This window comes from Urocitellus parryii, chromosome 7, assembly GCF_045843805.1.
Source record: "Urocitellus parryii isolate mUroPar1 chromosome 7, mUroPar1.hap1, whole genome shotgun sequence".
Classification (NCBI taxonomy): domain Eukaryota; kingdom Metazoa; phylum Chordata; class Mammalia; order Rodentia; family Sciuridae; genus Urocitellus; species Urocitellus parryii.
In genome coordinates, this window is record NC_135537.1 from 149672769 (window position 1) to 149687204 (window position 14436).

General features: G+C 48.7%; 1 protein-coding gene across 4 annotated transcripts in view; it reads left to right on the forward strand.

Moving 5' to 3' along the window:
- Positions 1-14436, forward strand: part of Bcas3 (BCAS3 microtubule associated cell migration factor) — a 575232-nt gene that overhangs the window by 551353 nt on the left and 9443 nt on the right. For all 4 annotated transcript variants that reach the window (XM_026398023.2, XM_026398025.2, XM_026398024.2 and 1 more), the window contains one exon: positions 96-263. In XM_026398023.2, coding sequence (XP_026253808.1) covers positions 96-263 — 168 coding nt within the window. The remainder of the gene's footprint in view (positions 1-95; positions 264-14436) is intronic.

Below are 14436 nucleotides of genomic sequence, written 5' to 3' on the forward strand. Positions count from 1 at the left end.
AGGGCACAGAGGGGCATTGGTGGTAGGTTGACCAAAAGAATGGCCTGCCCTCTGAAGGCATGGACTTAACGTCACATGTCCCATGTGTGCCACAGGTACCTTTGACCGGAGTGTGACCCTGCTGGAGGTGTGCGGGAGCTGGCCTGAGGGCTTCGGGCTGCGGCACATGTCCTCCATGGAGCACACAGAGGAGGGCCTCCGGGAGCGGCTCGCTGATGCCATGGCTGAGTCACCAAGCCGGGACGTCGTGGGATCAGGAACAGGTAAAGGTGTCATTAGACTCGTACCCTGACTTGGTCCTGACTGGCGCTTGTTGAGCTTCTTTGGCAGAGAGAAGTTTTGTGTTCGTTTTTGCCGTTTGTTTCTCTAGTTGGCAGTCTGAGTGCTGTCCATTTTAGAAGCTTCTAGTGTCGGGATGTTCTCAGTGGAACTGTTCTCTCCTACATGGAATAGCACATAAGGAAGTACCGCGAGAAACACAATACAATTGTGTAAGTTGCTTGGGGAAGGGAGGCCCCAAGTTTGCCAGCAGCACTCAGGCATCGAGTCTGGGGCAGCTCACCTTCTTCATCCACACTCCACTCTTTATAGATTGGCGAGTGTCAGTGGGACCTGCCAGGCTAGGAGGGAGCCAGCAGTGTGGCTCAGCCCCCAGCCAGCTTTTTCTTATGCTGCCTTTGGCTCTATACTCTTGCCTCTGAGAGGGTCCAGGAACCAGGGTCTTGGGTGGCTTCCTGCATGCATAGGGCAGTGAGAAGATATATTTAGATGAGGAGTGAGTCTTGGCCCAGGCATGCATGTGTACATGTACACACACACACACACACACACACAAACACGCACGCACTCACAGACACTCTCCTATGCTCTCAGGAAAGAACACAATCCTTCCATCTCTGTACAGCTCTAAAACATGCTGCCTCTCCTTTTTCCAAAATATTGCCACCCTCTCTGTCTCTTGCTGTTAGCAACTACTCCAGCCCCGAATTTGTGCCAGCACAACAAGCTTTGTCCCCACTTGCTGAGGTTAATGGGGACTTTTAATTGGGTTGAGTAGACCCTGACTGGAGGCCTTTCCTCTCTTGCTTGCCTGAGTCCTTCAAGACTCTTAGGCCTTGCTGTGAACAACTCCATCCTGCCACCTACGCCTGTCTAGAAAGAGGATCCCAGTGAGGAGAAACTTAAACCCTTGGGGCAGGTCCTGAAGGAGCACTGGGGCTGGGCTTGGAGCACCTGACGTGCTCACACCAACTCACTGCCCTGGGACTCCTCTGGGTCTTTAGATATTTGGGTTCAGCAGTTAGGCTTCCCTTCTCTTGTTCCCCAGCCCAGGCCAGTCCCTCTGATCCTGCACCAAGAAGGCAGAGACATCACCTCCACAGCACTAACACAGCAACCTGCCCCTGGTGCCTGTGCCATCATTGGCAAATGAACAGAATGGAATGAATGGGGATGGAAGGGAGGAAGAGAGGAGTTTGGCTGGATATCAGGGCCTGGGAGATGGCCACCTTTGAAGACTGGCCCCCTCTACACCCTCTTCTTCCCTGGAAAGAAAGATGTGGGCCTCAGAAGCTGCAACAAGCCTTGTCCCACACCACTGTGCGCATGCACACACACACACACACACACACACACACACACCCATAGACACATCACCCTACCATGGCAGCCTTAGCCTCATGCCCCAAACTCATGGGTGATGCATCCTCAGGCCATTGCTGTCGCACCTGGATAAGGAGCAGCTCTGCCACTTCCCAGCCCCTGAACCCAGACTCCTTCGGAGCTGCCTAAAGAACAGAAACTTCCCCCTTCCTGAACCTTGCCTTTCTACATAGCCACTCACTACATATCGGGGAATCTAGCTAGCCAAGGCTCCAGTGAACCAGAGCCTGGTGTCCCTGGGCTCACCCCAGGAGCCTGCCTTCCCGAGGCCCGGAGAGCTCCTGGACAGGCGTTGTCAGCAGCTTCCTTCTCAGAAGCCCCACGGCACCTCAGAGTCATTGAGCAGGCAGACCTGAAAGCGCCTTCAGTCAGAGTTGTGGCGCTTCTACCTGGCATAGACAGAAACCTGGGCAAAACTGGCAGCGTCCATCTGCCAGACAGCTGAGGGATTCAGGAGAGTCCTTGTGGCCTTAAGCAGGTTTATGAAATTAAAAAGAATGAAAAAAAAAAAAGAAAGAGGAAATTAAAACTGCATGACCCACAGGTCAGAAAATAGGAGACTCCCTTTTTTTCAGCAGAGGGATTTTGTTTCTTCCTCAAACTGTCACTAAAAGAGATTCAGTTGGTATTTTTTGACCATATTAGATGTATGGGGTTTTTTTGTTTTTTTGTTTTGGGGTTTTTTGGTTTTTGTTTTGTTTTGTTTTGTTTTGTTTGTTTTTTTGCCTCTGCCTCATTTTAAAGGCCAGTAAGTAAAGCAGATACTATGGAAGTTAGACCAGTTCCCTTCTCCATTCTTGAGAATCACTTTTCACATTTTCCAACTAGAGATAAAGTATCAGCCTGGTAGGCACAGCCTGGTCCACCTATGGCAAGGACAGCCTACTTAGAGATAGCCAGGGAAATACAGTACCGCATGGGTCAGAATTTCCAGCAAGTCACCCTTTGCCCATAGCAACCTCTGTCCCTCTATTTCTTCCCACAGCCCTACTTCTTGGTGGCTCATAGGACAAACACATAGGGTGACATGGAGTGTTTGCCTCTGCTGGGTACTCTGATGTACCAGAGATAAGTCAGTTCCTTTAATGCCTCCCAACAGGCCCTTCAGGTGATAGAGCAACCAGGGCTGATGCTTCTTTATCAAAGTAGGAACGAAGCACAGAGGCCAAGTGGAAACTTGCTTTCATGACCCCTGACCTGAAGCCTATTGTACACGTGCTTGCTGCTACATAGGTTTAGCTAGTGCCATGCTGGAGAATGATTAACAAACTGCTCTCTAAAGAGAAGCAAGCCAGCCCTGCTTTGTGGCTTTCTGAGTGTAAAAACTCCTAACAGTGCCATTTTCAAGCTATCAGCATTATCAGGCTGCTAGCCAAATTCCAGAGAAGGAACCAGTCAGCTAAGCTAACCTGTACCATAGGGCCAAAGAGCTCTCCCAGAAGCAAGGCAATATCTTTTAAAACCCATTGTTCAAAGAAGGGGTGTGAGGAGCTGTTGGTCACAGGATACAAAGTGTTGGTTGGATAGAAAAAAAAAGTTCAAGATCTATTATACAACATGATGACTATAGTTAATATCAATGTGTGATATTCTTGAAAACGGCTAAGCCAACAGATTTTAAGTGTTTCACCACAAAAAAAAAAGGTAAGTATGTGAGGCATTGCATGTGTTAACTAGCTCAATTTAGCCATTTCACAATGAATATATGCAACTTTTGTTAATTAAAAATAAATTATTTTTTAAAGTGGTCTGCAGATCATCAGCTCCATCATCATTCAGAAGCTGATTAGAAATGCAGAGCCGGCTAGGGATATAGCTCCGTGGTAGAGCATAGGCTTAGCACATGAGAGGCCCTGGGTTCAGTCCCCAACACAGCCAAAAGAAAAAGAAATGCAGAGTCTCAGGCCCCATCCAGTCCAATTCCATCAGCATCTGCATCTGATTTGTGGGGTTGTTTTTTTTTTTTTCCTTTCAGTGCTGAGGCTAGAACATAGGGACTTGCACTTCTTGCTCTGTACTAAGTTACCCCTGCAGCCCGGTATCTACATTTTAACAAGACTCCCCCACCTCCATTCATATTAAAGTTTGAGAAGATCTGTTTTAAAGCATGCCTTATCCATAGGCAGGTGTTATGTTACTTCAGTCCTCTGTGATGGCTGCTGAGCAATTGGTCTAATTAGCTCACATATGTGATTTGCAAGCCCAGCTCTAACATAACTAGTTGAATTGCTTTCTTGCCAATGTCCTTACACCCTTCACCCCTGTTACCCTTCCATTGTCCCATTCAGCAAAACTACAATTTGAGGCCAGTCTAGCTGTACTCTTATAACCTGGATTGCTGAAGAAAAAAAAAAATCATATATTGTTCAGATTGGTCCTTCTACAAATAGGAAGCCCCTTGCCACTGAGCCCTGCTGTGTATTTCCTGGTCACAGTTTGCACCCATCTTTGCAGCACCAGTGCCTAGAACAGAGTCCAGCATGTAGCAGATGCATAGCAATTATTTGCTGGGTGAAGTTTTCTGCATTCCACCTGGGTGCCAGCAGTTCTGCCACAGCCTCAGCCTGCTGCTGATGGCTTTTGGCCTATTTGTATTCTTGGTGAGATTCCCCAGCATTGAGGGTGTGCGTTTTATTTTGGATACCTTTTTCCTATTCTCATCATTTATTAGTATGGTCAGAGAGCTTAATTAGTCCCTCATCTTTGGAATCAATTTATTTCCTTCTGTATTGATTCTATTTCAAACCTACCCATTCATCTCTCTTTCCCCACCTTTTCCTCTCAGAGAGAAATGGTGGCCATCATTTGAAAAATCTCTCAACTTCTTGCCACCCAGATCCTAAGCATTCCCACATCAACTGTCCCCTCTCCTCCTGTGGCAGAGAAGGGACTGTCATTGCCCCTAACCTGCCCTGCCACAACTGTTCTCCCCAAAGTCACCTGACTTCCAGGCACCTCAACCCTGGCCCTGTGAGCTGCCCCCTCTTTCTAAAAGCACTGTCCCAAGGACACCTGCTACACCACAAGCTCCTGGCTTTTCTTCTACCTCTGGCTACTTCTCAGTCCCTTTCCTGGGTTTCCCTTCCATGTTGTCCTTAAGGCTATCTTGGCCCCCTTCTCCTTCAGTACATGGAAATCTCTGCCTCCATGGCTGCAATTATTATATATCAACTGATGGTTTCCAAATAATTTCCAAGTTGGCTTCTCTTCTAACCTCCAGGACTACCTATCCAGTTACCTACTGATGAATCCACATTTAGCTGAAAATTGAACTCCTCTTGCCTCACCCCTCCCTTCTCCAGGTTCACCCCATCTCAGTGTGTACAGAGTCATGACCAGCCACTGCCCTCTCTCCAGACCTGCCTCTTGCTGCTCTGTCAAGCTCCAGCCTCACTGAATCCCCGAGGGCTCTGAGCACATGGGAGCTCTCTATGCATATTTTTCCTTTTGCCTGGAATGCTGTCCCCCAAAGCCCCTTCCCCTCACGATCATCCTCCTCAAAATAACTTGACTAATTCCTTCTTAGCAGACATTCCTTTCAATATTGCCTTTTCTAGAAAAATAGAATTTAAAAAAAATAAACAAAACACTGACTTTTTCCAATTGTTTTCTGTCTAGGTAAAGATATAACTTAATACCAAAAAAAGGGTTTTAAATAAGCATCTGGGTATGCATTAAGTACATTTTCTCTTTAAACTTCGACCTTTTTGCCAGGTGTGGTGGCACATGCCTGTAATCCCAGTGACTTGGGAAGCTAAAGCAGGAGGATCACAAGTTCAAGGCCAGCTTCAGCAACTTAGTGGGATGCTGTTAAAAAAAAAAAAAAAAAAATTTAAAGGGCTGGGGGTGGAGCTTGGTGGTAGAGCCCTGGGTTTAATACCCAGTATTCCCCTAAGAAAAATAAAGAAAAAAAAGGAGAAAAGAAAAAAAAAAAAAAAGAAGCATAAACTTTAGCTCTTTTGATTACTAGTTAAACCTTATGTCTCTTTTTTGCCTTCTCCCACATCTCATGTCAGCAGCCCAGGCCTCCTGCACAGGTCCCGGCCCCTGGTTAAATACTGTGCCCGCATCTCTGTGGCAGGCAGCCTACTTTTGCTACTGTTGACTCCTTAGAGCTCCTGAAGTCAGCTCTCAAGGTCATGAAGGACTGTCTCACCCCAGCGACTGTTGTTTCCTGCAGGCCTGGACTCACTGTTCCTTTCTCCTTTACAGCCCTTTATGGTATTAAAGGCAGGGGAGGGACTCCATCTTTTTCTGTCTACCATGTCCTTAACGGTCTCTGTTCTTCTAGTCCAGAAGCACTCTTTCCTGGGAACCACACTGTAGGCTCAATCTTTGCCTCTTACCTTCTGGCAAAATTTCCTGACTCGATTCACCCAACTATTTAGACCTTCCCAAAACAACATTACAAGCAATGATGCATTCTAGTATTTTCTATCATTGTTTTTAAATACAGTCATGAGGCCTGGGGATATAGCTCAGCGGCAGAGTGCTTGCCGAGCTCACAGGAGGCATTGTGTTCGAGAGCCAGCACTGAAAAAAAGAAAAAAAGAAAAGGTGGTCACAACTCACTAAAATGATTTCATAACCCTTCCATGTTTTGTGATCTGCCATTTGAAAATCAGTGCTCTAGCTTATTCTGCTAAATCCTCTGAGTTTTCTGGTCTGTTAATTACTCAGCAGAAAAGCCTGTAAGATTATTTCAACTAAAGCTCTTCCAAAAACTTCTGTCAGAATCTACTTTTATTTATTGAAAGAACTGAGCCTTTTTCCTTCCTAACATGAAAAACACATTTTAAATATTAGACACAGTTTTTAAAATGGTTATAGGAAGTTTCAGTAAGATAATTAACAAGTATCTGTTGATTGCCTGTGCTTTGCAATAGATAACCTAAAAGCAGTATTTCTATGTGTGCATGTGTGTATACATGCACACAAGCACATGCACGCTAATAACATCCTTAATTTCATGACTATAGAAATTAAAATCCCAAAAGGTGGTAGCTTTTGTGATTGGAGTTGATTAGGCACGAACCCTAAACCAAAAAACAGCCTACCCGCTGTCCTACCTCTAGGATTAGCAAGTTCAGTGGGCCGTGGATCTCCTGCTTGTCCTACTGCTGAGGACTGGGAACATTTTTGTGCATTTCTAGGAGGGACTGTATAAGTCCCTCCTTACCATCACAAAGTGCCACAAAATCAGTTGACAATAATTGCAGGCACCAGGGCTGCGAACTAATTCTCTGATTTTTCAGACATTCCTACTCACAGGTCAACCTCTGTATTCAAAGCAAATAACTGAATCATCAGTGTTCACCATAAAAACTATTGGACCACATTGGACTTTGCAGACATTTCGGAGGATGTGGCAGTTGTTAGAATTTTCCCTTCTGCAGATGAAAAATCTGCAACTCAGAGAGAAGAACTCTGCCCCATCTGCTTGCACCTAGTGATCTTTTACCTTGCAAGGCTGTGGCAGGAGGAGCTGGCATGAGTGTCTGGGCCCCTCAGGTCCCTTTCCCAAAGCTGAAATTTTCTAATTTCAGGGAGGGGTGGGCAACCTCTGTCCTGGGTCAGCTACCCTCTTCCTGTCCTAAGCAAACCTGGGAGCTGAAAATGCCACTTTCACAGAGGCCAGGGTGACAGTCCCTGCCTCACACAACCACCAGGCTGCTTTGATTTTCCCATAGAATCTTCTGTCCTGTCTTTCTACAGCCTCTGAGTTGAAATGGTGTTCCCCATACCCTGGGAAAGGTCACCATGTCTTGGCCTCCTGAGAGTAAGAATATCTGTTCTCCCTAATGCCTGATGTGGCAGCACAAAAGATCCAGTATTTAATCTTTTTATTATTTTTTCAGTCTTACCTCTCCAGCTTCCTGAATCCCTTCCCCACTCTCAAAATGGGAGAAGATGATCCCTATAATCAGACTTTCTCACTTCCTCAAGGCATAACTTCTGGCTTGGTCTTGCCAAAGACTCGGGGCTTCTCTGGTTAATATCCTTGAATGCCTGCTGCTCCTAAAATGCCTCCTCTTGCCTCAAGACCAGGTTCCTTGGCCAACACTGTCACCATCCAAGGAATTTAGCCAGGAACCTAGGGCCTTTCCTTTGCTTTCTCTAAATGGGCCTGGTTTTTTTCTTCTTTCTACAACATTTACAAAAATGCTTTCAGTGTCTTCTCTCAGCACTCCTCGGTGGCGGTGGCCGCATGCACTCTCTCTCTGGTCACAGCAGGTAGGCCAGCAGGCTCTCTGTAGGCATCTGCCATGTTCCACACCAGGCTGGGGAAGAATAAGTAAGCCCTGGTTCCCACCTTTGAAGAGATGATAGCCCTGAAGGAGGCAATAGCGCTGACCTAGAGGTCTGTTCTCTGACTCCTAATCCCAGCTTCCCACCAGGGCCCATCAGATGCACAGGACAAAGCAGAGGTCAGTCTTATTCAACTGCCCACAGGGCGTGTTCTTTCTAAGATGCAAAAAAAGAAACTCTAAACTTCTCAGCAATGGATGTCCTTATTGCTGAGGGTGGGAGAAGAGAGTAAGCCCCCCGACACACAGGGCCTCTCAGAGACAGAGCCCAGTCCCACAAGTAATCCACAAGCAGCCCTGCTCAGGACGGGAGGGAGCAGCTACTGAGACTGTGGGAGAGTGGTGGCTGCAGCAGGGGTGGCCTTGTGGGTGTTGCTATTTGTGTCTCAGTTCAGTGTCAGATTGCCTGTTCCTAGCTATTTTCCACTGGTAGGAAAGGCCAAATCTGAGAGTCCTTTCAGTTTCCAACACCCAGCTACTGCCTCTGGGAAGAATGTTTGTTTTTCCTTTTTGGTGGGATTTGGAAGCTGTCATCAAGAAGTGGGGGAAGTGTGACCCTAGGCCTTTCCCTCTCTGGGTTCAATTTCCTCCTCTCTTAGACGATGGAGAGGGAACCAGTAAATATGGTAAGCGTTAGCCTCCTATCCCGTGGAGTGCTGGCCACTGTCCTACTAAGGACTTTGCACTAAGCACTTTGTATCACCTCACTTACCCTCACAGCAGCAACTGGGGCCACCCAGGAGGCTCCTGTGCTTCAGACTCTGCTTGCCACCTAAGTGTCTGCTGATCCTCACAGCCCTGGCAGGTAGACAGATGGCCTCTCCAACTTTCAAACAGAGAAATAAAAGACTTGAAGTAAGATCATAACCAAATGATGTGGGGTTAAAGAGGGGTATCTAGGAAGAGCACCCAGTTCTTCACATCCTGCTGGTCTCTCCTGACAAAAGATGACCCGCCCTTTTCACAAAGTAGAAGTTCCCCAGGGAAGAAGGGAACTTCCATTTTCAAGGAGGGTCTGCTCTGACTGTTGTCTCACCTTCGTAGTCAGAAAGTGCCTGGGGTCTCCACATTCACACCAGGCTCCTTGCCCTTCAGCTTCCCCACCACCATGCAATGACCCCCACCTCTGTCGAGTCTGCTCTTTAGGCCCCTCCTCTGTGACGCCTTCCCTAATCATGTGTCTCTCTCCTGTCTGTGCCAGCTGCTCACAGGACACGCAGCCATGGGCAAGTAGCATCTGTTGCCTTTTCCGTTAACTGCCAATGGCAGGTTCCCGTCTATGTGCCACGGGGGGACAGGACCAGCTCTGGTGGTCCCTTCAGCCCCTCCCTCACCTATAGTGACATCAGTTTTGTCTAGACCCAATTCTGGTTCTTTGGGTCAAGGATTCATCTCTGTTACCTTTAACCACTGCCTGGAAGCTGAGCCCAGCATCCAGCACTGGGACAAGAGCCAAGCTGAGCCTCAGTTAATGTTTGTTGAATGACTGGATGGGCTTTTTGTGGCCTCAGAGAGGTAAATGAAAGCCAGGCAAAGCAATGGGAATAATTGTTATACTTAAAAGACATACTTGTTAGTTTCAGGCCAGGTCTCAGCTCTGATTTTTTTCTCTCTCCCCCACCCCCTCTCTTCTTCTCTTCTCTGGAAGCTGAAGCAAGATGTAGAACTGTAATGGGACTTAAGGGCTGCAAAGCTCCTTGCACATTTCCTAGTTCCCCAAAGTCTATTTTACCTCCTTTACCAAAGCGCACTGAGACTTGTCAATAAGGAGGAACTGCCGGTGTGGCCTCCTTGGTGATCCTTCCTAGTCTCCTTTCCAGGTATTTACCCCATCACGGAAGTGAGAGTGACTGGGGAAAACATAGAGGCTTGGACAACCAGTGGGGGAGGCTGTCAGACCCCAGAGCTAGGGCCCTGGTCTGAAGCATTAACACAGGTAAATGGTTAACCAAAGGGAGGATTTTTCTCAGTGCCTCCTTCTCTGCCAGAGAACTCACCTTTAATCATTGGCCCTTCTGTGAGGTGTGAACAAGAGGAGTGCAGGCATGGATGGTTAAATGCCCACCTTTTCCTTCTGCCCTCACCTTTTCAGAAGGTGGTGGGTCTCATACAGACCAGCCCCCAGGTACCATGGCTGGAAGGAGGGGCAGACGCACACGGTCACAGAAAGCAAAGTTGGAAATGACTCCTGACCTCTCAGAAAGTGGCGCTTTGGCTCTGAGATTCAAGAATGAGAGCAAGAAGGCCAAGCCACACAGCAGCCTGATTGCATTTAACAGAGGACATTTTAGAGTGCCCACACCAGAAACCACTGCCCTACCTTTGACTTTTGGAGATTTCTGCTCTCTTTCCTGTTCCTAAGGACCTGCAGGCCCACTGCCTAAGACATTTTTAAGTTTGCTAACAGAATATCCCCGTGCCAGGCTGCCTAGACCTCCCGGGTTGCCCCCACATACGTCTTACGTAGTGTAACTCCATGCTTGCAGTTCCATCCCTCTGTGCATTTAATGGAGTTTGGGGAGAATCACCATCCGGTTGCTTCATTTGTTCAGGCTGATTTTTTCTATTTTGTGCCCCCTGTGCTCATTTTACTGGTACCATCCACTCATCTCCAGATCCGGTTGGCCAGGACCAGCATGCCATCTCCACTTTGATGTGTATTCCTGCTTGGTGCAGTCCTTAGAGTGGGTTGGGGAAGTAGAGGCCAAACCTTCCAGGGATCCTGCCTCCATTAGCAGGGGTTGGTCCTTGGAAGGCTTGGCGCATCTTTGGTTTCATACTTTATTCATCCCCAAGCCACTGAGAGCTAAATATGAGCATATCGTTAATGCACTCGAGCACATCTCCATGATCCTTCCCCTAAGCAGCCTAGCCACTCTGCCAGACAGCTTTGAACTTCAGACCTGATTCTTAAATCCATGGAATCCAAGAGGGGGAAGAGAACCTGAGGGGCCACCTGAGAAGCCAGCTTTGCCTCCACCTCCTTCCCTACTCCAGACCTGCGCCGCAGGCCCGGATATAGAAACTTGGTTGACTGGACTTGGGAGGAGGAAGAAGGGAAGGGTGACAGCAGTTCAGGCTACTGAGAAATCTCTAAAGCCCAGATACGCCGCGCCTCGGAACAGACCGTGACCACCACGTGCAAAGCTCTCAGTGGTCAAACCTGATTTTGATATCTACTCAACCTGTGCTCTTAAAAGTCCATTGTGTGATCCTCTTTAAAGAAATATTTTATTTTCAATACAGACACAGCCCTTGAAGTAGCAGTAAAAAAAATATCACCCCTGAGAGACACATGGCTGGGAAGTGTTTGGGTATGTAACCTGCCTTGGCCCACACGGAGGGCTTTGTCCCTCCGCTCTCTGTGTCCTCGAGTGGGTGCCCTCTTACCTGCTGTGGGCTTCTGGAGACACTGGAGTGAAGGCAAGAGGTCACCTCAGACAGGAGGTGCCTTCTGCAAGGAACTGCTGTGGGATGGGGAGTAGTTGCTGTCCTTCACCCAACAAGAGTTTCTTTGAGAATGCCACTCCCTGCCCCCCACTCTGAAGATGGAAGTCAAATTTTCGGACTCTGCTGTGCAGAGCAGAGAGGTCACTAGGCTCTAATGCATTTACCATTGACTGCCCCTCTTGTAGTGCGTCTATTAGTGAGTAATTTGATTTGTACCTATTCATTTGCAGTCCCTGCAGGAGCCTGGAGCTGGCCCCTGGTATAATTGGTGCTGTCTCTATTTTTACATCATTAGATTAGCCCCGACTCCTGGCCACTTGTTGTCTGCGCTTGTCTGTCCATTTATACAACCTAATGTAACACAAAATTCATTACTGATCACATTACTTTCAACTCTGAAGCCAGCCTCGTGATAAACATTTGGTTAACCCCTTCCTACCCACGGGAGGGCTGACAGAACAAATGCACTTCTACTCGACAGGCAAATCGATATCTTAATACACCAAAGTGGAATTGCATTTCTAGATTTGTTATTCCTCCTGGAGGAGCAAATGGAAAGGCTCATCTGAGCGAGCTGAATTGAATAATGAATAGCGCCCCGGCACCAGCAGCCAGTCTGTGGAAGCAGCACAAAGGCACACCCGGCACCGGCCCCGCCTCTCTCATCTGGGCAGGCGGCAGGGCAGCAGCTCACCCAGATCCCGGTTCTCTCCCCACGGCCACCTGTGGGCTTGACAGCACAGGTTGGGACCCCCTGGGGGTCAGACACCTGGCCTGACTCCATTCCTTTTGCTAGGTTTGGCCTAAGACAACTGGACCAAGAAGTGGGTTGGTTTCCTTAAAACCTTATTCACTAATGTAAAGGCTCCCAGACGCGTGGCAGTGACACTAGGTGCCACCGGTTAAATCTATTGCTAAGCCTTCATATTTGAAAACAGTTATAAAAACTGTTCGTGTTTAGAGCCAGGTCAGTGGTTCTCATGAGCCTCTGTGTGTGTGCACGTACACACTCATGTGCACGTGTGCGCTCTCTCCCTGGGTAAGCATTCCTTGGCACATGAATGCCATGTGTGCCTCGATGTAGTTCCTGTCCTCTGGTAGGAGTGTTTGTGAGGAGCAAGTGCTAACACGGGAGCTGGCCAGGAGTCTTAAAGGGACCTCAGCACGGCTTTATTGAATCTTGACTATTTTGCCCTGCCCCCCCCTTGTTCAGCCCACACCCACAATAAGTCATTAACTCACAAGATAGTATGTTTCAAAAGAAAAAATGCCCCCACTTATTAAGAAACACTCATAAAGCCTGTACCACAGTGATTAGAAAAATAGGCATAGAGGAAATAGAATGGAACCCATTACCATGAAAGTCATAAATCCCTAAGTAAAAAGAAAGCATAAACTGGAGACGCTTGGGTGGGAAGGGAAGCTGGGAAAAGCAGCCCATCCCGGGAACATTCTGCTTGACCTTGTGGAAGTCCTGAGTAGGAGGCCGAGGAGAGGCGCCGGGGAGGCACCGAAGCTGAGGTTAGTGGTTAGTGAGTGTCCTTCCAATTGACAGGACACCCTCCCTCTCAAAGAGAACTGAACCTTGGACCCTGCTGTCCCTTCACCTGTTCAGAGCCCTCACAGGCCAGAAATGACAAGCACTCCTGTGAGACATGGAGTCCTAGGGAGTCCTTGAGAGGGCTCTGAAGCCACTCTTGTCCTTGTCTGTAGATGGTTCCTCCTCCCTGTATGGGGGGTGGGGAGTAAGAAGTTTGGCAGAATTACCTCACTCTGCCCTGGGCAATAGGGTCAGGCCAGGGCACAGGCAGCTCCTTGTCCCAAAGTCTCCAGAATCATACCTCCCAAGCACTTCCCGTTGTGAGAAGCTGTGAAGAAGGGTGTCCCTGTGGTGGGGTACTATAAGACCCCCATTATCTCAGCAGTAGAAGGAATCTGGTGTCACTGAGGTGAGCCCTGGCACAGTGGCTATCTCCTCAAGGTTGGGGGAGACCCTTTCAGGAAGAGTGGGGTCAGGACCCTCCCCCAGCCAACCACCCCTTAGAGTGCTGACTCTGCTCAGCTTCGGCCTCCACTGGTAACCCTCTCAGGTGGCTGAGTGGAGCAGGGTGGGGGCCTCTGCCTGCCCCACGCTGGCCCCGGCCCCATGAACTCTAGAAAACAGATAAGAGCCCAGAACAGGACAAACCAGTGGCAGGGAAGAGAGCGAGTCTGCCGGCAGAATGAGGGGCTGTGATTTCTTAACCTCGTTGGAAAAGGGGGAAAGCCACATCTTACCAAGCTCTTCCGCTGCGTCGTAGAGAATTTAATTACGTTTGGACATTTGAATGAGAACCAGATGCGGCTCTGGCCCCGCCGGCCAGCAACGTTCAAAGCACAGTGTCTCTCCTGTGGCCTGCAGGCCCTGTGCTATCTCACAAGGCTGCAGGCTAGCTCAGGAGGTCCCCTGCCTGGGAGCTGGGGTGGGGGTTTCCAAGCTTCGTGGCTGGACTTCAGGGGACCGGCAGGTCAAAGCCAGTTGCCAGGCACCTGGTTCCCAGGGAGATTTTCCAAGCTCTGTTTCCTCTTCTGAACCACAGGCCGTGGGCATGAGTGCCGTGTCTGAGACTCCTCCTGGCCCCTCATTAGAACCCAACACAAAGAAGTCAAGTCAAAGCCCCCAGCTGGACACCCGCCAAGCCCATAGGCATGTCGGCTGTGCTGCTCAGCTCTCGGTCAGCCTGAAAAGGCCGAGGCTCTGTCCTCAGTATTGTGTTAAGGACCTGGAGCTAGGAAAGATGGTCAGCTCCCCCAGATGAGCTGTGCGGCTGCAGGGGCCCCTACTGCTGGAGAATCTCCCATCCAGTGTCTCTACACGCACTGTGCCTCTTGGCGCCCCATCACACTCTCTTCTCATTAGAGGTTTACACACCCAGTGAGGTTCCCAGAGCACGTCCTCCCCGTCAACAGATGCCGAAGCAGATGAGAAGCAAAGTGATTTGCCCAGGTCATTCAGCACGTCTGTGACAGCACGGGG